At 40.5% G+C, this 26,413-nt stretch overlaps 1 protein-coding gene and 1 long non-coding RNA gene across 3 annotated transcripts in view; one reads left to right on the forward strand and one right to left on the reverse strand.

Annotated features, from left to right (window-relative positions):
• PHACTR1 (phosphatase and actin regulator 1) overlaps nucleotides 1-7,071 on the reverse strand; it is a 322,354-nt gene extending 315,283 nt beyond the window's left edge. For both annotated transcript variants that reach the window (XM_075493851.1, XM_075493850.1), the window contains exon 1: nucleotides 6,977-7,071. In XM_075493851.1, the coding sequence (XP_075349966.1) occupies nucleotides 6,977-7,037 (61 nt within the window). In that variant the 5' untranslated portion in view covers nucleotides 7,038-7,071. The remainder of the gene's footprint in view (nucleotides 1-6,976) is intronic.
• LOC142405811 (uncharacterized) overlaps nucleotides 1-26,092 on the forward strand; it is a 32,930-nt gene extending 6,838 nt beyond the window's left edge. Inside the window, exons 2-3 of the long non-coding RNA XR_012774348.1 lie at nucleotides 25,860-25,916; nucleotides 26,006-26,092. This is a non-coding gene — a long non-coding RNA (uncharacterized LOC142405811). The remainder of the gene's footprint in view (nucleotides 1-25,859; nucleotides 25,917-26,005) is intronic.
• Nucleotides 26,093-26,413: the final 321 nt, after the last annotated feature.

Raw genomic sequence — 26,413 nt, forward strand, 5'->3', positions numbered from 1 at the left:
GTATGCCTAACCAGCATTTTTTGTACAATTTAGAGGAAACATGCTTGTTCCTCTGCTGTTGTGCCCAATGGCATAGGCTCCAGAAAACAGACTATTGAAAATAAATAAATAAATAAATAAATAAAACAGCTAAATTATTACAAAATAGGGGCAAGTAAAGGCTTGGTTATTTAAAATTAGTTTTTAATAGAAAAAAAATAGATTTGTTTTCAGAATCAGGTTTTTTCAAGTGTGATCCATGCGTAGGTCTTCTAAAGTTTTCTGTATTTAGGGGTATAGAGAACTGGATCTCAAACATCCTAGTTTTGTTCAGTTATGCTGCTGAGAATTAGAAGATCCTTATTTCTTCTGACTTTAATTTGGCCGACTGGATATTGAAATAAATGAACAAAAAGTAGCTGAAGTACAGTTACTGCAGCTCATCGTGAGCTATTTTTATACAGTTGGTGAAGCTAAGCAACCTGACTTTGCAAGCCAGAGACTCCAATCATGGCACTCAGTTGCCTGTTCCTAAATTCTCAATAATGGGGATATGCCAGAATAGGAGGTGGGAAAGGGAAAAAAAAGTTTAAAAAGGATGAGGAAAAGGTTGATGTTGATCAGTTACTTCCTGGGATTTAAAGGGAGGGAAATTACATCAGGAATGCACATTTGCTGTTACTAATTCTTCTGTTATTAATGTTATTAGTCTAAGAACTAGTGATATCATATGAATAAAAAAAAAGCAAAAGACCTGCAAAATAACGTAACTTTGAAGAGATGTTAATCTATAGGATGTATTAATCATAAGTTTTTGGTGGATGGAGTATCCTAATGTTACTTTACACAGGGAACATCTGCAGTGGAATCATAGGATCTGGGGATACTGCAGCAATATGCTTTTGTAAAATACTGGACATAATTTAATATGCAAAAGCAGAAGGGAAGTAGCACTGACTAGTCAGCAGTGATTAAAGTCAAACATCTAGAATGAGTCAGCACTGTATGAATTAAAATAAATGAGCAAAAGTGAAGCACAGTGAAATAAATATATTGTGGAGACAGAGCGCGAGAGGAAAATGTGGAATTAAACTGTACCTGGGAGTATTTTATTAAACCTGCAAAACTGATCAAGAAGGATTTCCTGTAATCTTTTGAGCAGTCATCCCCTATGTGTCGATACAATCCTGTGCATCTGTTATCCCTTGGCCGTATGGACTGTATTTTTATTTCCATATTGTTTCTGCTTTACATTTTTTATTCACTCCTTACAGTCATCAAGTAGATTGCAGGAGTGTTGCAACCCGTTAAAGCATACCTAATGTAAGTGGATCTGTAAATTTTTTATAGATACAAAAGATAGTTTAAGATAAGCCTTCAAGAGTTTTGTTCAGTTATTTAAATATGCACAGTGTATCCTGCCAAATGGACCGGCAGGCAGCTTCAAGGTACATAGGAGCATCTTGGAAATACTTAATTAATGCAGTTAATTTTAAGCTTCGTGCCCCCTGCTGGTGCGAAAGGAGATAAGACTGGAAAAGTGGATGCACAGGTCTCCAGGAAATTAGAAACGATTTTATCCTTGAGTTAGAAGTCTCCTGAGAGCAGAACCCAGACTCCCAGCAGGGACCGGAGGATCCGGCTATAGCGCAAAGGTGGACTCATGCAGCCCAGAATGGCATCCTGACTACACGATGTTGAGCCTGTCCTGCCAGGTTGTGGTGTGGGGTTGCTAGAGGCACCAAGAGAGGGAGTGAGTCTTAGGACCACTTTCATCAGACTCATGGCTGCAGAAAAGTGCTACGCACAGTCTGCGATGGGCAACTCTCCCTTTATGACAGTACCTAAAGCCTTCATTTATAATGTACTGGGCAGAAGTCATTCTCCCTCGTAGAGTTCATCCAAGGGGCTCCACCCCCTTGTATACAGTGGAAGGGAGGGGTTCCTCGTGTCTTAATCCTGAACAAGCCTAGGTGAGAGCTCGGTACCAAGAGCCAGGGGCCTGTGTGCACTCCCTGCACACAGTTTAGTCAGCTATGCTCAAGGCAGGCCCTCTGACATGGCACAGCTGTTGGGAGAGAGTGGCTTGAGAAGCCCTGACCAGCTTTGGAGCTGTCTGAGAAAGCAGTAAGAAGCCTCAACAGCTGCTTCCTCCCTTCTTTTGGGAGCTGTGTTTACACTGAGGCCGTTGCCCACTGGCTGAGCGAGGCTGTGGCTGTGCCTGGATATGTTCCTCACTGATCCACATCCAGACTGCTGACTTGATGTCTTGCTTGCCCTCATACCCACCTCATCACCATGGACTTGTCTGATGATCTGGACGCTTGGCTGAATCTGGTGACTGTCACTGCTGCCTCTGCCTGTCTTGCTGACTCTTGGCTCGCTTTCCCTTATGGAGCAGCCTGCTTCTGCTGCTCCTCCGCGCCAGCCTGCTCAGCTCTGTCAAATATGAGGTCTTTCTTTGCATGCCCCAAAGCATAACTTCTTTCAAGTAAAACTTCAAGATCAAAGCTGATGTCTCTCCAAAATAGGCTACAGCCAAGGCGGGATCTGCACATTTACAGCTTTGGATTACAACTTGACCTGTTTTGGGGAAGTTACTCCTTTTCCTGAATTAGGTCCTATCTTGCCTGTCAACACATGATTCCTCTATGCAAACAAATGCCATTAGCACAGGCATCTTTCACTCAAGTTAGCTGTCTAGGCTTTCATAATCAGTAGAGGGGAATAAGGCAAGATTAATATTATCCCAAGGAGGATGTCTAAGATGAGGTGGACGCTGCTCTTAAAATGACTGTTTCTCTCCACTGATACATGCCAGGCTAGTCAGAAGTCTTAGGTGGAAACATCTTCACAGAGGATGCCTAAGGGGTAAATGAGCTGAATCCTATTCCAGGCTCCATTATATCCTTTCAGCCCTCATGGCTGAAAGCCATGGTAGATTTGTATTTAGAATACATTTACATCCATGAATGACTAGTATCTTCCAAGCACTTCAAAGGGAAAAGACTTTTTTGAAAATTAAAGTCCGGCTCAATCCTTAGATTTCAGATTCAGACTTTCCTAGGGCAAGGGGCTGGATCCGGGGGATCACAGTCCCTTCTTTCCTGCTTCTGATTTGCAGACACGTCACCAGGCATTACGCACTTGGCAAGAACACCCCCCATCTCCTAGATCCCAACATACGGTCACAGAAGAGACAGTCAGGGAGGGCTGCGGGGCTTAGGATATTTCTGGCTTGTATCTGAAGACTACAGCCAGCTGGCTTCATTTACCAAGTTTTCTAAATCTAGATAATCCTACAGCCAGATCCAGCTTTTGTGACTTTTCCATCCCTCCTGCTTCACTTTCCTTGGAGGAAACAGGGAACAGCTGTTTGAACAGCAGATGCAGCCCGAATGGCCAAACATCCTCTGTTCTGCGCTCAGCCCACAGGAGTGAGGTGATGGCTGCTTCTGCAGAAGGAGAGGAGGCAGCTGATAAGGTAACACCTCTCTCCTCCTACCCTACAGCAGCAAAGGCAGTTCTGCAGCTTTCTGCAGGAGTAGGGATGAGGTATGGGCGTTAGTGCAGGCAGCAAGGGATAGAGAACCAGTTAGTTGCTGGAGGCCAAAACCCTGTTTCAGTCTGTTTGCTGAGGTCAGAGCATCCTGCATGGAACTACACAAGACCTGAAGTCAGCTAGGATTTGATATCATCTGCTAGCAATGCCATCATAGCTCTGACTTCCTTCCCAACATTTTGCAGTCCTATTCTTTCGCTTCTCTTCCACCCACAAGGAGTGGGTACAGATGAAAGTGAGTGCTTTACAGCTGCCATTTGTAACATTGTCATATCATTAATGTGAAAACATTGGAAAGGAGTTTTTTCTTGATCTGGAGGATCAAAGGATTAAAAGGCAGAAATCTTCAAATCTCACAGAAAGACTAAGTGGGTCATAAAGCCCCATTCTACGGTCTGTAAACGGAGAATTTTGTCATGCAATAACTAATAATATAACTAAAGTAATAATAATACATATAATTTGTTCTTATCTTGTTTCTAATTAAATGGCAGAATACTGTAGTCTTCTTTCACTCAGTTCTGTCGTAATGCAGTTTTAATGCATATACACATGCTGCTTGATAGCATGATTTGCTAATAGCATCATGTTATTATATTAACATCAAATAGTCACTTGCGATCCCATTAGGTAGATCTAGTGACAATGCTTACTTGCACACCTTTTTATTCCATTCCAAACTAGCTACTTGAGCTACACTATTTATGGCAGATGGGTACTTCACATTCAGTGTATTTTTTGGGGGGGTTTCAGAAAGTTATAGGTAATGCAGTTTAGCTGTTTCTCAGAAGGCAGATAAGGAAAGAAATATGTTATTTTTGGAGAAATGTTTGGAGAAATCATGCCATTTTCTCATATAGAAATGCCTGTTCTGTGGAAGACAGCCTTAAAATTCAGCACAAGGTACAAGGACGACAGGAGTTATCAGAGCTGTACAGGCAGCATTAACACACACTCGATAGGGTTGAGTTCCTTGTTGTGTACAGGGGGTAAGATAGCTCTGAGGAAGGGGATGAAAACTACCATCAAGAAGTTTGGGGCTAAGGATGGTGATAAAGGCATTTGCTACAGGAAATCTTGATGATTAAACTCTAGCAGGGGTTTATCATTTGGCCTGCTGAAGCCATCTCAGCACTGAGCATCTCTGAGGTGACAATCTCAGACAGTGAAAGCCTTCTGAAACTTCTCTCTGTACAGGCCACATTTCATCTCTCACACGTATTGCTAGTGGGGTTGTCCGTCCATCCTTCCCCTCACGCACCTCTCCTGTTGCCAGGGGGCTGCTGTGTTGCAGCATTTGAGAACATAGAGCAGAAGCATTGTCACTTCTGTGCCTAGAGTTATTTCCCTGCTGGCACCCAGCTTGTTGGAAAGCAGCTGACCTCAAACACAGAGAGATGAAGAGAGGGGAGAGTACTAGAGTTTGGGGAAGAGGCCTCACAAGCATGTGAGGTAAAAGATGTGAAGGACAGGAGCTGGGGAAAATGCAGTAAAAGGAGCAAAGAGGAAGGTGAAAAGTTGAAGGGTACAGAGCGTTAAGCGCAGCATGGCTCTTATATCAATGTACTGTTTCCAGGTGGAGGTAATTAGTGTTTGGGAGGCTCTGTACTATGCTGTGGTCCACAGTGGAAGCACGTCGTTGGCGTCTTTCATAAAACATTCACAAGCAGAGGGACAAAAAATCTGCAGGTCTCAGTGCTGGTTCCTACTTGTTTTGGCCAAGGGACAGAAGCCTGCATGACAGATCTAAAGGTCAACCCCCTGCTGATGACTTTTGTATCAAGGAATACAGTTCCGCATGACAGATTTTTTTCCTCATTTTACATTTAAAAAAAGCAAAATAATTGCATTAAAAAAGAATCAACCAGGTGTTAAGGTTAAAATTTCAGTTACGTATCTAACTGATCAGTACAAGCATTTCTGTATGGGCTAACAATATAATTTCTCCAAGTATGGGTAAGATAACGGTTTTTTCCCTTGCCTTCTTGGAAGTACTTACAGTGAAGGTTGCCTGTGCAACCCTTATTAGTCACCTTGTGCACATTACTGTAATAGACTTTAATTGCATGAATACATATTCCTTCTTCCATAGTCCCCTCTGTACCTTGCAGTGCACAGGGATGCTGTTGATAAATTGCTATAGCTTGTAAAGCAGTAAGTTGTAGGTTCCTGAATTTTAGTTTCTATGGAATAGAAAGGGGTTTGTTCTCATAGGGATATTGAAGAACTTATTTTCATATTACTTCTGTACCAATGCTCAGGTGTCCTTTGCATTTTAGAGATGGAGAAAAAGCCAGCAAAATCAGTCATTGCCCTCAGCCGATTTTTTTCCCTGATTTTGAGGTGCTTAGCATTTGCTTCTGTTGTTCAATGCAGAAGGCTATGTTGTGTCAAGAAAGGTTTTCTGCGACTTGTACAGATTAAAACGTATCACAACAACTGGGGCAGCAGCTGGGCAATGCAGCATGTGTTAGGCAGCAGCACCTCAGCTGAGCCAAAGGTTAAAGGTGGTACTAACCCCCATGTGTCCTGGGACGGTGGCATCCCCCGGGTGGATTAGGTCTTGCTCTGGGAGAATGGCCCCCAGACAGAAGGCAGAACTCTGTTGGCTGGACTTTGAATTTGATTAGCAACTGATTAAATTACTGGTGGAAAAAAGCTGGATCGTGTTTTCAGAAAACAACAGGCAATATGTAAAAAGATAAAAGGCCGTTAGAGCTACTTGGTTCTTACAGTTTTCTTCAATTTAATATTGTGCTTAAAGCTTAAGGAACAAAAACCCCCTTCTCTCTGAAATTGCAAATTTTCTCCAAAAATAGAGCTGGTGAGAAAAATGTGAACTGACTTTACCAAAAATATCATCTATGTCGTGAACAAGTCTCAATGACATTAAAGCAAAGAACTTGATTACTCTTTCCCTCTCTCGCACTGCTGCTGCTCAGTGGGGGCCAGCATTTCACAGGGAAGGATGCAGACCAGTGAGAGCCTGCTGTTTGCATACAGTGTGCTGGACTGCCTCAGGGCTTTCCCAAACCAGTTATTCCTGCAGCACTGAATAACACCACATTATGATCCTGACAGCATCAATAAGCAAGGAGGAAGGGGAAGGACACCACAGGCTTACACAGCAAGCAGCGGGCCATTGCTGTCCTGACTTGTCCATTTGGGTTCTGCAACACCAGAGTCTGGATCTTGGCAGTTCCTTTTGCTCCTGCTGTGCACCTAACAGCGTGCATAGCTTTTCCTTATCCTCTGAGAGGGCAGATCAACCCTATCATTAGTCTTCTTGTAATCCCTTTTACACCTCATGGATTTTGAAGGCCTTTCCCTATGGCCTCTGATGTCAGTCACAAGGGCTGGCCTTTGTCTGGCCCTATACATTTTAACTGTACAGTTAAAATAGTCATTTTCTAAGTCAGTACCAGAGTTTCTTACCTTGAGCTCCTTGACTGTAAAACAGTCTGTGAGCAGACTCGACATCCAAAAAGTAGTCCATTTTGAAGGAACTTTATGTTTGTGCACAATACTCCGATAAGGATGATCAGTCAGATTCCTGGGAAAGATTACAGAGATGTCAGACAGAAAAAAGCTGGTTAGTTTCTTGTTGGAAAGAACTGTGGAGGCAGTCACTAAAGTACTTCATTTGGCATATTAGGGTCAAAGCATTTGCAAATCACTATTCATAGAACTTCATAAGTATCCTTTTCTATTTTAGGATGTTTGGCTTAAAACCTTGTCTAAAGACATAAAAGAAAAGTCCTACTGCAGTATTAGCAAGATTCCTAGTACCTTCCTAGCACAATCACCTTTATTCTAGCCACAGTCTCCAGTTCTTACAATACATAGATTCACCTGCCTGTTACATTTGTTCTTAAAAAGATGATCAGAAAAGCTTGGGCAGGGACCTCCTTTAGCCAGATCCATGGCCAGCACCTCCGAGTAGGCACTAGTGTAACAGACTACATTAAAAGTAGCATTCGTGCCGCTTACGCCAAAACACCACACTAGAAAGGAAGACACAATATTCTGGATATTTCATTCCACCTAAATGACGAGAAGCCAACCTTGCCTTCCCCCTCCCCTCTTACTGACCAGAAGTAGCAACAGAACATCCCACCATCAGTTTTAAAAGATGTGATAACAGCAATCATTAGGAAATGGTAGGCTACTCCTAGCACTGCTTCGTAGCTAAGGTTTATGTTTTCGGCATTCTTCCGAACCTTGGATCTGTCTAGATCCTAGATTACAATTGTCTAAGATGTACACTGAATCAGGTTTGCCTCTGCTGGGCAGAGTTCCTGGATTACACCCATTATCATGACCCTTCTCCAGCCTTCTTGCTACCTTCTGCATCTTCTTCTACTCGGAAGAACTCACATAAAAAACCCCAGGATTTGCAGAAAACACACAATCCAGTTCTCTCCTCCACATCTCAGTTAGCTACGGCATATAATCATAAGCATACAAACAGCTCTGCACAACATTTATTTTAAGACAGACAGACAAAAATACCTCTAGTCCTTTTCTGTGCAAACCCAACAGAAAGGTTTGGGGCAGGGAATCTGACCCTTGCTTCATGCAATTCCTTTAATTACGTTGGCAAAAATCAGGAAACCAGGGTTCCAAAGCTTTCTCTTTTTCCTTCGATTCATTTTTCATCAACAAACATGCAGTCCCTTCTAAAATTCAGAAGCCTATCCTGATGAGAAAACTTTTAAAATTCCTCAGCAATTCACTTTATTGTAGCACTCCCAAACCAGAAATGATACTTACTGCAGAGTATCAAGAGCTGCCTGGCAGTGGTGTAAGCTCCAGTAGTTTCAAGGAGGGTTTCTTCGATCTTACTAAATGTCCCCAGTGTAAGCAAACAATTTTGATTGTTTGATTGGAACTCTGATGAATAATGCATAACGTCAACTGGACTTCCTTTATCAGATAAAAATGGCCAGGAGATGTTGTTACTTAGCAACAGGAGGTGACACTACGATCATCTCCCCCACTCCCCCTCACCCTTCATACTGAAAAATTAAGCCCCTGGTTTTGATTTGATAAAAACTTTCCCAAGGGGGGGGAGAAAAAAAAAATCTATATCAAGTTTCCTTAAGAATTTGTTTTTCATGCTGATCTTCCTTGTTGCATCCCATATTCTGAGATTTTTTTAAGTGTTTCGTAATGATTAACCATAACATAGTGTTTTGTCTAATAATTTGCTTACTAGTAAGTAAAATACCTACTTTCTCCATCATTTACCACAAGGGTAATGAGATTGTTAAATGTTTTGCTATGAATATAATGCAAATAACATCTTGAAGAGAGTCGTTTCTTATCTGGTACTGCTTGTTGGACAAGGCAGACAGAAAAAGCAACACACAAAATGTTCCAGTGATGCTATGAAATATATAGATTATCCAGAAACCTTTCCTATTACAGAATTCCTACTTTAAGTAATTCATTCATTCTTGAAGGAGCTCTAACATCTGATACAAGCATTCTCAAGGAATCATTGCATTTCTGCTTAAGATACAGCCTTTTACAAAATACACGATGTAGCTTTTTTCAGGAAATGCACATTGATAAAAAGCCAAAGCACTGTGAAAGATTTTAAAAATAAATAAATAAAATCAGATGCAGGAGATAAGTACTTACCAGTGTTACTGACCTCTTTCCATCCCACTGTCATGGAATAAGACTAAGCAAATGCAACCCAGTCTGTGAGCCAGAATGAACAGCTTCTAATTTTCACTTCAACCTCGAAATCAAGAGTACTGAATAGAGAAAGGTGACGGATCTGCTGTTTTATATTATGATGAAATGAAAGCTCTTAGCATAGATCTGAGTAGAACTGCTTTTTTTTATACTACATTAGCCTGCTAATTTGAGGAAAGTGAAAGGCTTTGTTTTACTGTCTTTTATCTGTTCTCTTTGCTACCCCCACAATTTAATTTGCATTTAAAATTATTCTTATGTCTCCACTGCACTCCAAGGTATGGAGCATTTTCTAATCACGATGAATGTTCAGTGTGGTTTTTGTGCAATGCCACTTTTATTCTGAGCCAGAAACATGGTGAGTAATTATAATTGCTAGCTATTTTCTAGAATGAAATACAGAGTGGTTGTCTGATGCAGTTTCTGATTTTTCCTCCATTTAGCAGTACACTGCAACAAACTACTCAGTCAAAGCATCAGTAAAAACATAAATCAAATAGCACAGTGTCATGGCATGATAGCTTAAACATGCATATCCATAGACCGTGAAAGCAGAATATGTTTCTACCAAGATCTTTTCAATTATAAGTTGCCTTTCCCGAGTTTGAAAGTGGTCTTGGATGCTTAATAAACTGAAATATAGCACAGTTATCTCTTGGTGGCTTCCAGTTCATCTAGTTTAGCATTATTGGAGCTGCACATTGTTTGGAATCCTGATGAAGCCAGGCACTAGGAGCTAACAAGGGCCATCCTATTAAGTTGCATGGGCATCCTTCACAAGAGGGCCAGGACCCTGCTTCTTCCAGCAGGTCTTAGTGTAGTTCCCCAAAGTCTGATTTTGGAAGTGGATCTGAAATTGAAGAAGTCTGTGATAAAGTGATCCTTTGATAAATTTAGACTCAGAAGTTCTGGCCAAGACAAGTGTCAGGAAGCAATCAGGCTTAGTCTTCCCGTATTTGCAGATATTCTGCTCAAAAGATCAGGTATAATTGCCCTCTGAAATCCATTGCCACCAAACATTACTGGTGCTCAAAACTTTGGGTTCTGAAAGGTTAGATTTTCATTTCAGTATCCGAAAACTCTATATCAAATAGCATAGGATTTTTTTTGTCTTTTAAGAAGAAACCCAAGAAGATAAACAAACCCGCAGAGTACAGTTTTTTTGGTGCAGGTTACAAAGTAAGAACCCCTGTGAGCAGATTACTCCATGGGTTTCCACTCTTAAGATTTCTTACGTGAGTCTGCAAAGCACCCAGACAGCATCAAAGATAAGGGCGAGCTATATGAACTCCAGGTAGAATCTGGTACGGCTGTTCCTACACTGGCATCCCACTAAATATGGTTGGATTGAGTAGGCGTCTCAGTGCCACCTTAGTGGTGGATCTGGCTTATGCAAACTGTGTTCCTGTTTTCAGAGGTGTGACAAACATTTTCATTCCTAAACACAAATTAAAGCAATAACAAACAGCGGGAACACTGCAAGCTGCCTTCTTTGCATTTTGGAGAGTTGCTAGCACCTTCCCATTTGGATTTTGGAGAGTTCATATTTGCCATACTGAACAACAGGTCCCTCCAAGCTGTCCTCTGATAATTATTGGATCCATTATCTTATGGAGCAGGGACCAGTTGCCTGTTTAGCCCAGCTGACTTTCTTCAACAGAAAACCAGAAAAAAGAAAGGCTGGCAACATAAATGCAGAAGGAAAAATGGATGACAAGAGAACACTATACCCCACTTGTGCCAAGGATCATGTCTGCTTGTTTGCAAGCAATATGAAATACTTTTTTTTCTAGAGGCACTGGATCTCCCAGTCAGAAGGAGGCTGAAAAAAAATACAACCTTGCATCCTGGAGAATGTTTTATAGCACCTGTCCTTTAGCCTTTGGCATGTCCTTCTGATCCTCTTTGCCATCACCCTTTCATCTGCATTGTCATCTTCCACCTTGACTGACAAGTGTAGTCATTGTAATCACCAGCAGCCTCTCTACTGACCAGTGCAAGATCATCCATCTTGATACCTTCACCCATCTCAGGGATTTACAGTTCACTTTAAATTATGGTGCAGCAGTTCTGACAGCTGCTAAAAGCTCTGTCTGACTAGGGGGTACTTAGCAACAAGAAAGATAACAGTGCATTTATATTTATATGCTTCTGTGGCATTCATCACCATGAGGGAAATCCTTGCCTGGCTGGTTACAAAGTCTTGAGGATGGTAGTGTGGTCTCAGATTTGACCCGCAGTCCAGAGAGAGGTCTACCCTCAGAAAGGGAAATCCATTACCTCCAGTTCAGTTGAAAAGCCTACATGTCTAGAAGAATGTTCAGGTGAAACAGATCTGTTTTGAGATAGGTATGATCCCTAGGTCAGGCTTCACATATCCTTGAGGTTCACTGAAAGTTTTGCACAGCTCTTGAGCTAATGCACAGTGCATTGAGATGTGTACTCTGACTTGGTTTACAAAGAATAGCAGAGCACCTCAGGGGGCAGGACAGGGAAGGACAGCAGTAGCCAGAACCAGAAACTGTACTCTCCAGCTCTCTGAACACTTCCCTGTGCTCTATCAGGCTCTGAAACCAAACTTGCCAAACCTCTGCTATTGACTGGACCTCTTATCAGCACAGATCCCTGTTCAGGATAAAGGGTACAATGGTTTTGTAACATACACAGATACCCACGGAGGACTAGACTGAGACTGAAGTCTTCGTGAGCTAGACCATAAAACCAACCAACCAACCTCTGCTAAAGAAATACTTGGAAAAAACTGTCATGCTTTGGAAAAATCTGAAGCTGGCATTCCTCATCATGAGCTTAAGTAACCTACTGCATCACATTTGACTTTTTCCCAAATTAAAAAAAGAAAACCAAGCAAAAAAGAAGAAAACACCCCAAACCCTCAAGAGGAAAGTAACTGAACACTTGGCATTTAAAAGGAGTGAGTAGCCTTCTGGTTTCCTAACAGTCAGATACATGCAGGCATAGGGCTGGGTTTTTTTCCTACCCTGAACTCTCTATTGAGAACATAACTGTTACTGTAATGACTCAGAGCCTTGGAAAAAAAGTCTGCTGCTGACAAACACTAATATTAACCTGAAAGAAAGTGGGAGAGAGAATGTAATGTGTGACTGAAGAAGTGTAGGCAAGGTGATTATTACAGAGAGTTGTTTCCTGAGGGATACATTCAGAATAAAGGAAGAATATAAAAGTTTAAGCCCCTAAGCTATGAAGAATGGGTTTTTTTGAAATTATAATTATCAGTCTTGTGCTTAGATATATTAATAAGATAGCATTGCTAGAAAAATTAGGACACAAATATGTTCTCTATTTCTTATTTGTAATGCAAGACAAATATTATGATGCACACAACATACAATAAAACACAAAAGTATTCAAATGAGCATTACAGATGCTTTACAGTGATAAAGACTAACACTGATGCTTTCAGAAGTTTCTACAAATTTTGTACAACTCCATCTTGGGGTCCTCAGGCTGAAACCACTTATGAATTTTAAGAGAGTTGTCCAGGAGAAGAGGCGCTCCCAGTGCAGAGGTATTTATTTTTAATGCTTCTGCCATAAAAATCATCAATATCGAGAAACACTGAAGAACGCATAAAGGTAGCCCTGGCTCTTGAAATCAGTGGAAGGTTTGTTTTGGGCTTTCATAGCATCAGGGTCACATTCTCATTATTTAGCTCCAAAGCAAGAACTGCATCAATTCCAATGCAGAAGAGATGAGCTTGAAAAGAGGCAGCTCCAGCATCCTGTGTCATGAACAAGAAGTTCAAGAAGTTGCTAGTTGAGAAAAATCTTAAAAGTGCTGTCATGGAGAACAAAGGTTAGCTATCCTGCATAGAAAAAGTCTATTCTAAGATGATATATGGCAGTTTGATACGCCTTCGTTTGAGGGAGGAGAGGTTGAAGTCATAATTATATGATAAACATATTACAGAAGAGAGATTTTGGGAGAGCACGTATGTTAAAGCCTAATCTTTCAATCCTTATACAGGCAGAAATTCTTCTGCATTAATAGACCTTCATCATCCACCTCAATTACATGACCAGATTATTTTTTTTCTATAACAAACTACTCAGGAATGGAAGAAAAGGAACTTTCCCTAATTCATTCCCACAGGGGACTTGGTGGAAGTAGAGAAACGCAGAGCTATCTGTAGCAGGGGAAGTGGATGAAACCAGTAAAATAGATCTTTCAGGTAAGCCTTCCTCCATTGCCCCACCAGCACACAGCAGCTGTAGAGGTGGAGGCATCCCTTTTGGCTTCCTACTCACTTTTCAAGAAGTTCTGGCAAAGGAACTTTAAAAGGATTCAAAGGGGCAGCTGGAGACAATGTCAGACAGACAACAAAATCATCTGTCCTCTGTGCCTTCCTGGGACTGAGCAGTCACCAGACCTCGAGCTATCCCCTACACAAAGGACAGTGCGACTGACCAAAGATGTAATAGGGAATGCCTTTAATTTGCACTAACACAGGTACCAGTGATCTCGGTCTTAACCTTCACTGAAAGAAAGGGAAAACCAGCACAGGGAAACTGGAAACAAATGTATGCTTGCAGTCTCCTGATGGCCTTTGAGAAATTGCACTGATAGTGGATCATTCCTAAATCTGGTTTCAGTTGGTTGCTAGTTTAAATGGGATAAACAATTCTGAAGTAATTGAGCAGCTGGACATAAATACAGTAACGTGATTGTGTTTGATAAAAATCTAGGAATTGCAATCTGGTTAGAACAAAAACAAATGACTTCTTGCCAACTGACTTTATGTAAGGCCAAGACATAACTATGGAGTATTAATGAAGTTACAAGGTGTAGTCCTCAAATAACATGATGAGATTTAATATTCATAGGAAACCATGCATACATAGATAAATAATGCATATGAATGCCAGTCTGAATAATTTACATAAAAATAAATCTCCTTTCCTCTTTCTCCACTGTGCTGTCCTCCAAGAACTGCATCAACTTCTGATACGGTTTTCTGAAGTGTTTGGCCTATGGTTTTTATGATTAACTTCCCTAGGAAGACAGATGAACAATGAGAGCTTCATAAAAAACATCCTGTCTTATGTTTCCTACCCTGTCTTGCTCTGGAGCTACTGAGGAGCCACATCTTTTGCAGGGGGAATGTTTATAGGACTTGTAATGAAACAGGTGAATATAATTGACAAAATCATTGAGATACCTTGAGTATTCCTGGACACATATTACTGTACCTCACTATTGGAATTATTCCAAAGTTTGCATGTACATTTAACTTAGTTTGGACACAGTTTTTTTTATGTGCACAAGTTGAATATTTTTGTGCATTTCAAATATTTAAGTATATGCAACTACATATTGCTGTGCTTTCCGTCCATTATTGAAGGATTTGATCCTGCATAATGCAGGTCTACGCAATGTCAAAAATGATAAGCAAGATAACAAGCCAGAAAAACCTAATTCTTTCTTAATGATAGTGACTGTAGAGCTGTCAAGTTACTTCTGCCTGGTAGCAAAAGTATGGCCTGAAAGAGGAATATGTATTGCAGCTACTTCTTGCATTAGCATGATGGGGGCTACGCTAGTTCTTCTGTCTCCTCAGACATGCCGGCTTCCTGCCCACATTCTCCGCCTTTTTCACCATACACTGCAGGCTCAGGAGAGTACTTCAAACTCTTTACGTTGTTTGTGATTTCAGAGAATTTCTGCTTGCCTTTGAGCAAAACCTCTTTGCACCTTCAGTAGGTATTTGAAGGACTAACACCACATTTGCATTCCACCATGGAACAGCTAATGCAGATCCTCTCCTCCAGTTTCTTCAGCTTGACAGAAGATCAGGTCTTTTAACAGAATACCAGACTGGAGATAGTTTCTAAAAAAACATCAGCTGAGGACAGGTCCAGTGTTTCATGTAGGTTGCATTTTTCTTCTCAATGGGGTTGACTGAAAATAATGCATTTATTCTGTTGCCCAAGTTTCACTAATTATTATTAGAGACACTACAGTCGTATTAGTGAGGTGTATCCCCATGAACTGACAGAACAGCATGTACAAGCAGACTGCAAATAATTGCCCTGACAAATGACATTTCACAGTCTATGGGTGGTCTTCTCAAAATAACATTCAATGTTTGCTCAGTGCTCCCCAGGCTGATAAGTAATTTTAATAAAACATTGTCTTTGGGAGAATGAAGAAAAAAGGCACTTGTGTCACAGCCTAGAAGTTAGATTTTTTAAAAAAATTAATTTCACAGGTGCTGGTTTAAAAACTTACTAAAAATCAATGGAAAGTCCAGTGAATTTAGATTATACTCAATAAGTACAGTGCCTCAGTTTCATTCCTTACGGGGTAGATCCTTCTCTTATGGACTACCTTCAGAAACACTGAAAGTTATAACATTAAGTCTCCTGATTAACTCTTATTTGCATATTGTGGAGTAGTCATTTCTGAACCATTTACATTTTTTAGTTAGCAAAACCAGCAAGTGTCCCTTGTGTGGCACACATGCCATCCACACAAAATTTCCAGGGACCTGAATGCCAGCAAACCACACGGCTGGCATCCTACTCCTGGTCATGCTTGGCATGAATGATAGTTTTAGCATCAGATGGCTGCAGGCTTAGATCACATGCTGAGATACACGACTCGCACCTTAGCTTTTTGACGTGATTGCGTGGGAGCTCATAGCATAACTATAAATCCAGGGCTTGCTTTCTGTTGATTTCCAATATTCAAGCCAAGTGAATGTTAAAGCGAGCAAATAGAAACGGCCAGCCTGACAACCAGGTCTCACCAGTTCTGTTGTAATTAAGGTGTGCACAGCAGTAATTGCAGGACATGGTTTTCCTTGGGTTACTACTGCAGCAGATTTACAGATATGCTCAGGAGGAGGGATTGCGGTGATAGCTCCCATGTTGCACAACAGAAGGAAATGTGAAGCTCAGAGCAGCTGTGGAATTACAGCCCTGAAGCTACAAAGATGCCTGTTTTGTAGAGGTCAGTGTCTCTGCAGAGAGGTGAAGGTGGTGCCTCATCTGTTAATGCAGCCCCACTGCATTTTTTTGAGAAATATGACTTTAATATTTCCCCCTCCCCTATAAAAAACTCCCAGGGTAATAATAACAATAAAAAACCCTCCCCCCAATGTTTTCTTTTTAAACACATCAAGCATCAGAAAAGCTGTCATTTCAGACCAACTTCTGCCCATCCCTATGGCAACTAATGGAAGCATTTAATACTATATATACAAAATGTAATTTGCTCCCCCGCCATCTCTAGTTATACTCTTCTTTTTATGCTAAAATTGCTCCATGACGCCTACAATGTTTGGAAAATGCTTCTGAAGTGACATGCATCAGAGGTTCAACGTCACTGAAGAAAGCTCAACTGACCAATTAAAAAATATTGATTTTGAAAAAGCAGTTGAGAAAATTAGCAAAGGCCAAAAATATCTTGTCTGAACAGTCATATTTGTAGTCTTGGAATGCCCAGTATTAAGACTAACAATGTCTTCGGAAAAGAAGCAGGGAGAGGAGAAATCAGGCACTGGTGATCAAACCAGCAGAATGACAGTATTTAATATCTTTGCAGGCTGCAATCAGCTGTCCCTGTCATAGAAAGAACTTTAAAAGCTACGAAGCAGTCTCTGGAAATCCTTCCTCTGCCTAGCCCCTTATAGCTTTAGAAGTTACTTAAAGTCAGCTTGAACTCAGGGCTTAAAATATTAAAATAAAAATAATAAAAGATAAAAGTAATATGGATTTTTTTAATCTCCTTTTTCAGAAGAGAGAGATGTAGAGTATTCACTGCTTACAGCTCTGTATTATGAAGCTTCTGTAACAGAGAACACACTTACAGTTATTATTTGGCTGTCCAGATCATCTGCCTTGCTGTTCTCTATTCCTTACATCTTTATCTATACCCGTTTCAAACAGAGCTGAGTACCATACAGTAAAAAGCATTATTAAATACAAGCATACTAGGAAATAACTTCTTCTTTCTGTTACCCCCTTTGAAGTGGTCGAACATGCACAAAAAGCATCTCAGTTTCAAGTAGGCCAGATTTAAAGAAATATATAAAGATATTTTTATAGTATGTAAACATATAAATCCACATATATATATTTTTATATATATATAAACAAACGAGAAAAGCAGGAATAGAGCTATTGTGTAATAATACAACACCTTTGTCATTGTTGTAACAATAACAGAAACTCCCAGGTTATAAGAATCTCTCCCAGGTATCTCAAGTAGGGATTTCAAGTGCAAAAGGTGTCCACTTCATTAAACTCAAGAGATAGAGTAGCTCTGCCATTGCCCGAATTAGTATATTCTTTATTAGAGTATGGTGCTCTGCAAACAAGATTGTCACCAGTCAGCAAGGACAGGTATCACCTACAAACTAGGCTGAGGAAGCTTTATAGTAGGCTTAGAGAAAACATGAAAATTTATGCAGAATTTTGTGCCTCTTAGAGATGCCCAGCATGAGCAAGAAAGAGAGAAATACCAACTAACTTAGGAGAATGTTTTTTACAGTATTTCTTTTGGGGTGTACAATGGAAACTCAGCTTTTGCAGCGAGGTAACTGGGCACAGCACCATTACAATGGTGACTGAAGCCAGACGGTGCCAGCTTCTTCCTCTAAATCATCTTTCTTGCGCCTTCCTTGTGCTAGTCCTCTATCAGGCATAGACCACTGGCAAATACCTCTAGCCTCCTAACATGTTTCAATGAGATGAAGGTCCAACCAGGTACCTTTCCAGCAAAGGAACCACATAGAAAACTAAAGTTAAGAGGAATTGACCATGCCTTTGCAAGGTCCGTCCCTGAAATATTGTCTATCTGGAACGAGTGGTGGGTAGATGGAAATAGCAACGTGCCAAAAAGGAGTAGGACAGAGTCTAGAGGAAGGAGGAGACAATTGCTGTATGGAGTCAATATCGCAGCATGCTATAAAACGGCTAGCTGTAACCCTGTGATATGGGGCATTTCACGTATTTCTTATTTGGCTTGTATATTTGGCCTGTGTAGGTACAGGAATATAAGCAGCTCAATCCAAGCTGTGTAATGCATGCAGATAAAACCAGTCTCTATTTAAATCAGGTCCTAAACTGAAATTCACTGACTGTGGCAAGGATTTGGTATTCAAGATGTTTTAGTACTAGGATAAAATGGGCTTCTGCCAGCAAGCCGTGTAAGAAACACTTTGTCACAGAGTTCCATAAACAACTTCCCACAAAATCATCCAACAACAAATTTCTCATCAGGGCTGGACCAGGGGGACAACTGGAGCTTGAACTGGGCCACCACCCCTCCTCCTGCTCCAAGTTCTCACACCTGCAGAGGTACTTCAGCTGGAAAGCTATTCTCCCTGGGCTCTGTGCATAGTCAGCAGCCAACAAAAAACAATTACCCCAGAGATTACTTCAGAGTAATCCTGCCTCGCTTTCCTCACTGCTTTTATGAAGAGCCCGCAGAAATGAGCTCTCCGTGAGAATCCTCCTTTTCCCCCTTCAAGCCCAAAGGGGCTCTTTGTTTGTTCCTGTGGTGGCTCAACATCCATGGCTCACAGGGAGGCTTCAGTGGGTCTCATAGCACATGAGGATGAGTTGTCTGGCTGTAGAAATAAGGCAGAATGCGCTGTACTTGGTTTAGCTTGAAAATGGGATATGGTGTGTGACTAAATTAAAGTGTCCCTAACCAAAGGGACGAGTTGGACAGTATCTATAGCAGCTGTCTATTGTATACGACAGGCTCCTTTAGCCAAATGCTGGCACTACTGAAATCAATCTGTGTTTTACACCTATATTCTGCAAGCCCACTGTTTGACCCCATGTGAATAGTGCACATTGGGAGACATTAACATTTTTTAGTTATGTGAACTTTCACTACTAGGCTGTAATTTTCCTCTCAATGCCTGAAGCCTATGAGAAAACGCAGTTTGCTGGAAACAATTGTAAAAGCCTGAGGAGGTGAGGACTGGAACACACAAATAGCGCGTGTTTAATAAGAGGGAGACGTAGCGTGCTCTGCAGGAGAAGGATTACTGGAGAAGGAAAAAGTCTTTGAAGGCAGTACTTAATGCAGAGTTGCAGTCTAAATGACAAACAGCATAGTGGGATAGATCAATAAAAGGACAGCAAACAACAGCAAAAGCACAGATTCACAGAAATACGAGCCAGAAGGCGACCTCAAGGAATTATCTAATCCCTGTGCACAGAGGCAAAATTAACCTCACCAAGCTCATTCTTCACTGACGTTTCTCTAACCTACACTTTAAAACCTCCCTTGAAAGACAGCACAACCTCCCTGGTAGGCCTTTCTAGTGTTACAATACCCTTAGGGTTGTAATTTCTTTTCTTAAAATCTCCCAGTTTCTGTGCTCCAAATGGGACTTTTTTTCCCCTTTTCCTCTGGTGTATATCGTGAATAATTGAGCAAGATGGTGTAACTAGAATGTCTCACGTAGAAATAATGTATTCACTTACTTTGCTGAAGGGAGAATTATAGTCCTCTGTAGGTGACTAGAAAGCCACCATGATATTCTGAAATGTGAGAACCTCTGAAGAACACAGTTGACCATTTTCTTCTTAATGAAGAAATGCATTTGAGATGCTTAAAATAAATATTTGTCTAGCCATCAAGCACTCTGCTCTTCAAGCCCTGTCTGTCTTCTGCAAAGGTTTTTTACTAAGTTTTGTCACCTCAGAAAAAGATGCTGTTTAGTTAATTTATTTAATAACCCATTGGACTTCCCAATCATCTGGAGAATTGTGACAAAGCCAGATATTGTCATTATTGATAAAAAAAGCCTTATTGGAATAGTAATGACAAATAGATGTCCTTCCATTTTCACATCCATGGCTGCTTTACTCTTACAACTCATATGTATTTCTGAAATAAATAAATTCCTCTCATCTAGTCACAGACTTCTCGCCATCTCTCTCTAAGGACGTCTATCACCATCACTTTGATTTGTTCTTTTAAGTCATATTCACCATCTGAAGCTGGACTAGGGCAATGGTGAGTCCAAGATTCAGCAGCCAACTCCAAAGGAAAAAGATAGAAGGGCTTGGAGATGACAGGCAATCACAGTGGAAAGACCCACCCTACCTGCCTAAAAAAAGATTATTTATTCAAGAGTAACCACAGCAATGTATATTCAGATTGGATTGGCTAATAAATACTCTGAGCAGGATAAAAGCTAAAACTTGGCAAGTGAAAAACAGAGCGACTTGAACTCCCCCCATGCAAGGCAACAGCAAATGCTGCTGCTCCTGAGAGTGGCAGCCACGAGCCCTGTGGGTGCTGGGTCTCTTCCCCCACAGAAGCTGGGCTTGCATCTCCACTGCCACTGGGGGAACTGGAGGGGCTGGGGCAGCAACTGCTACTTCTGGGAAGGACTGAAACTCCCCGGCAAGAGCTGCTTGACGAAGCAAACAACTGAAACAGAGCTCTGTAGCCACTGCTACATGGGCTCCATTCCTCCCTGGCATTCTGTTTCGCTGTGAAACTCTGCCTTGCCTAAACCTAGAGCTGGCTGTGAGAAGGAGCCCAGTCATGACCTGGGGTTGAGAAGATCATATATCCAAGATGTAATTAACTGAATGGATTCCTTCTACTGTGATTAGAAAGGACAGCTCCATCCCAGCTGCATTTTGTTCCCCAATTCATTGCAGATCTGGATTTTGCCGAGAGATTTATCTAAGCACTGTGAATGTCTGCTTTAAACAATCTTCAGGAAATAAATCAATTACAATTTGTGCTATTCCACTACTATTCTTCTTCCTCATAATTTGCCTGAGTCCCTAATGCCCATAGTCATAGCTCAAAAGTCCCACTGTGGAGGCAATGAAGAAGTAATCCCTTCCTGAAAGAATTTACCATCTAAATATTTTCTGATTGAAATCAGTAGCAAAAGCTGCTGGGAGAAGGGCCTCCTTGCTCCATGAAAGAAAACAGGAGTAACAAAGAGAACACGAGGAAAGGACAGACCATACCATTAGTGGGACACCAGGGCAGGCCTGCTGTGTCTTGCCATTGTTTTAACTCACGGGGACAATACACAAGTGCTCCCTATGTTTCAGTAAGGTATAACCACACCGTATTTCTTTCTTAGGTGACCATGTGCCATTTTCCCCCCTTCCCAAGACTTCCTTCATTACCGCTGTTCCTCTGGGATTAATTTTTTTACATTTCATCCTTTCTGCAAATTTTCAGTTTCTATTACTCCTCCACACACAAAGACCCAGCCACATGAGATTCAGGACACTAACTTTTGATGATAAGAAGGGGCAAAAAAAATACATCAAGCTAAAGGCAAGCAGCGTAAACAGCAGAGAAAGCTATTTCCTCCAGGACATAGCTGTTCTGGCTTCAGCACACACAGTAGCACCCTAATTACAGGCAGGATGATGCCTTTCAAGTCTTGATCTCTGCCACACATCAACCTCTGCTTTAGAGCAGGGGTTGGCAGCTATGACATGGGTGCCAGACAGGGTATCTAAAAAGATGCTACAAAGGGAGCAATGGCACCGAGAGAGGCATCATTAGGAGGCAGCTATCATCAGCTTCTGGCTCCCAAACCAGATGCCGTTGATGTACTGCACAGCATTTAAGTTTTGTGGGTTTTCACTAGCACATATGCAATCTAACCTGGAAAAGAAAAATAGAAGCCAGACCATTCTCTGTCTGATCTATGTCTTACAAGTCACTAAATAAGGCTAGGAAATATTGGGAGAGATCCTGAAATACAGATTCAAGTAAATAATTGGAGACGTGTGGCCCCTAGGAACTGGGTAAGATGGAGAGATCATCCATGAAATAGAGAAAGCAGAACTGTTCACACCTGAAATATTTGTAGCATAAAGCTTCTATAGAGAGTACATACATACACAGAGATACACACACATATAGAAAAGTATGTAAAACAAATTTAGGTGATAGGTTAAAACTGCTTCTCCTTTCTGCACAGTTTGTTCATCCCCAATGGATGTAGATCCCCTATGAAATGGTGAAATAGCTGCCCTGACACAAATGGACTTGCTAAAGCTGCAGAAGTGTGCTTTTTACTCAGCTAGCTTAGGAAAAAAGTACTCTTTTTCTCTAGTCATTCTCTGGCAAAGTGCAGTATATCTAATTTTGTTAAATTCCAAAACAGACTGTACACCAAAGTACTTGTAGGTGTAAAGTAGAATGTCAAGGATGAGTCAAAGATTAATACCTAAATTATAGAGTGTGAAATGGGAATTACAGTCTTAAATATCACGTTAAGAACTAGGAAGTATTTACCTAGTCTAAAGCACTACTTGCATTGTAGTAGGCAAAATGCTATTCCCTTTAGTTAAAGGGAATTCTTTAATAGTCCCAGGCTTGAGCAGGTGGACTGCATAGGATGGAGTGGCAATTCGATGGTAGACTTTTACAAAGTTCAGCTGAACTCTTATTCAGTACAGCACTCAAGTATAAGGCTATGCTTCAGTCATACCTACTTCCACAGTTCTGCAGAACAAGGATGAATTTAAGACTGTACTTAGGTACTTAGAATAACAGACATTTGACTAGTTTATTTCCTTCAAACATATTGCTTCTTCCATTATTGCACTGTAAGATTGTAGGCAAGAAGTTTTCCACTTTCACCAATCTGCCCTTCAGTTACCTCATTGTCCTGTTTTTCATCCATCCTTACAAAGCTTTCTTTTGCTTTCTTAAAAAAAAAAACAACTAAAAATAACTTGGCTACCTTAGCAGTAGTCTTAACAAACCAAAAAACCTGTGTGATGCTGCTGTCAGTGCTTCCTGCTTTCTCATTTTCACCTTTTGCCTCTTATATTTAATTGTCAACTCTTTGTGACAGGACCACTGTTTTCCTGTGTGCATACAGTCCTATAAGCATACCTGGTGCTTTTAGATGCTCTGTTAAAAAAAAAAAAAAATGAATAGAGCATAAAACATGAGAGTTGTAATCAGCTTGTTAATTTCTCACTGTCATTAAGCACAACACCTGGTAAAGGTCCCACGAGTTTCTTTTAAAACACAGCTGAAGAGGTAGTAATGATACCTTACTTGCTTCATAGGTTAACCCATGGAAGTGATTCTAGCAAAGCTCAGAAACAAGTTTCAGCTGCTTCTCGGAGCTTTACCAACTAACTTCTGGTTTAGTAATCAGTGCCCAGTGGTCCAGTGCTGCTCAAACCACATGCTTCCGCAACTGATACTTTGCACTGCTCATTAGCTGCTGACAAATAGGATACAAAAATAAAACTTTGGAAAGCAGACTTAAATAGACTTGTGAATTGGTTATAGAGAACCCTGCCAAAAAGTGATTTTATTTTTATAATAAAGGAAAGGAAGTTCATCAGTGAAATAGTTCCAGAGACCAGACTTCTGAAAAACTTGCATTTTTATTAGTTAAAAATACTGAATAACTACACACAGACTTACTTTAGTAGAATCTATTAAATATCACTTCTTGACATCAGCCAGCCCAGACTCACTGTACTCCAAAGTACCTATTTCATATTTTAGCATCTTCAACAAGTCTTAAGATGACTTTTGCTCTATACTTTACAGTTTAGTCCTCTACTTAGCAGAACATAATAGCTAAAGAAGGTAACCAGAAACAACAGAGAGGAGAAATCTACAGGCAAGTTATTGTCCTTGTGCTTCCCAGAAATCCTTGATAAAGTCAGGACTATGTTTATGGCAGAAGGCCCAAGTTCTCCTTCAAGCAGGTTTTCCTCTATAGTCTGTCTTTTTTTCCTTCTGGCTATTTCTTATATTACGGGGACTCGGGCACTTATTTTGCTGTCTCTTAATGCAACTTGTTTTGTCTAATATGTGGATGGGTCAGAGAAATAGCCCTCCGTCTCTAAATACAATTCAACTGCCCAAATCTCTACTATAAAGACCGGAAAAGTGACTGAACAAACTGAATTGGCACTCAGTACATGCAAATGAAATAGAGAAAGTAAAGCTAGCTGAATGCCTGTAACAATGCAGGCTGCTGCATTTTGAATATACTAAAATACAGAATACTTATGAGAGCTCTGGCAAAGGAAGGTATTGCAACTCTGTAAACTTCAAGATATAAAAGCTTTCATCATCAGTCCAAATATGTTTCACTGAGCACTGGTCTATGATTTTACCAACTGACCTAGCATATCTATCCATCACTGCACTTGATGATGTGTATGATAGTCAGTTCTATAAAGCCTGGTAAAACAAACATTGTATTATAGAACACAGTCACTGTGGTTGAGTAATCTAATGGCAGCAGCAGAGACGGTCACTAATTTAATTTTTGGGATTCTGCTTTAAGCCTATGCCACAGTCATCTCTGAGCATCTCACAAACAAGAGAATTCACAGTACAACATTCCTAGGAAATAATGAGGTAGTACCTGTATAATTACAAAAGCTCAAATTAATTTTTTTTTCTGACTGTGTCAACTGCAAGCACATAAATGGTATCAAAGCCTGTCAGCATCTTACTGAGGGAGCAGTCCACAGAGAGAACTAAAGAAAATCAGGGTACTCAAGGTTTATTGAGGTGTTGCACTAAATGGTGGTAAGATAGCCTCACTAATATGAACTATCATGTTGAAAGGAGGATTTTGCAAAATCTCTGTGGCTAATTTCAATTTTATTATTTTCAGATACAGGAAGGAGATTGAAACACCAAGTAACTAAGAAAAAGAACATGGGCTGGAATCTAACGTTAGTAGTTGTTTCAACAGCAGCATCAAGGGAAGCTTGCATCTCTGAAAGAGGTCAAAGTCATTATGATAAAAATTTCAACCTGTGAGAAATTCTTGCATAAGAAGTGACAGAAATTACTTCTGCTGAAATTTTCTGAAATGGAAAGGGACACTGGGAAACAATTAGGCTGATTAACTTTATGTGAAGTGTGGTTTCTAGTAAGATTTGGAGAAAACAAAATGTACCTGTATCATAATAAGTGCCCATAATAAAGGACCAGAGAGAAGACGTTTAGCTCTATTCTTGTGTCTGTAAGCAGGAAACACAACAGATCTCCCAAGCTAGTACAACTGCAAGGGAATTCACATGCCCTTTCAGATATAGGCTCTCGCAGATACACAATTTTCTGTGTGAATGTAGGCAGCATTTTCCTTCATGTGAGCTGATCCCCCTCTTTAGGCAGACCCATAGGAGGACTCTAGTGAAGTAGCAATTTACTTTTTGGCTTTAGCTATGACATGTAGGGAAATTTGTTGTTCATCTGCAGCAAGCATATTTGTAAATGGGCCCTACCATTTTTAGTAACAGGGGAAAAAAAAACATACTAGGATTTTAAACCTGAGAATTTTGTGTGACTGTATGCCTCCTTCCTTCCTACCCCCAAAATACCAAGGTTGGCAAATTGGGACAAAACTTTAGACAAGTATTCAGAGAGTCACCCAAACCCTTTTTGGCATTAAGAGTACACCTAACAGCCATTAGCAAAAGCTGCTGGTAACTCTCAGTATGCCTTTGGAGTAGTTTAATTAACCTTCAGGACAGGACTTCCAGACCTGACTTTTTAAGTACAAATCTTCAAGAACTGAATATCTTATTTTTTCCCTCCTTTTCTTTTTGCGCTTCTGCTTCCTTTTTAGCACGCTCTCATCAAGCCACCCGCTTCCTGTCTGCAATAAAAGGAGAGCTCCAGATGGGTAAGGGTCTGCTTCAGATAATTTACCACATTAAAAAGAAGAAGAAAGTGTTACTAAACTTTCTAGTAATGGAAAATTTGATTTCTTAGGCACAAATCAAAAGCAAAAGCATGATGAAGAGTATTAAGAAGGAGAAACAAGATTTCCAGTATCTCATACGCCGATGAAACAAAAACAAGGTTCAGAGAATGCTAGTTATGTATAATCTGAAAGAAAACAGCAATAAGAACATAAAAATAAAAGTGGATAGAGTCCATGTTAATCACAATAGAAACCTGAAAAAAAAATCCATGGTCTAAGTGCATCTCAGATTCTGTATTTAGTTATAGAAACTGATCTATTACTGGAGTAGCACTGTTGGCTTGCTTCAGAATGACAGAGGAGGAATAGAGCCAGAAAGAATTATATGCATTTCACTTCCCTGACTCTGAGTTTGGGCTACATACTACTTAATTTCATTTTGGTCTGAAAAATGTATTAGTGTCTGGAAACGTATT

The sequence above is a fragment of the Mycteria americana genome, chromosome 2 (genome assembly GCF_035582795.1).
Source record: "Mycteria americana isolate JAX WOST 10 ecotype Jacksonville Zoo and Gardens chromosome 2, USCA_MyAme_1.0, whole genome shotgun sequence".
Classification (NCBI taxonomy): domain Eukaryota; kingdom Metazoa; phylum Chordata; class Aves; order Ciconiiformes; family Ciconiidae; genus Mycteria; species Mycteria americana.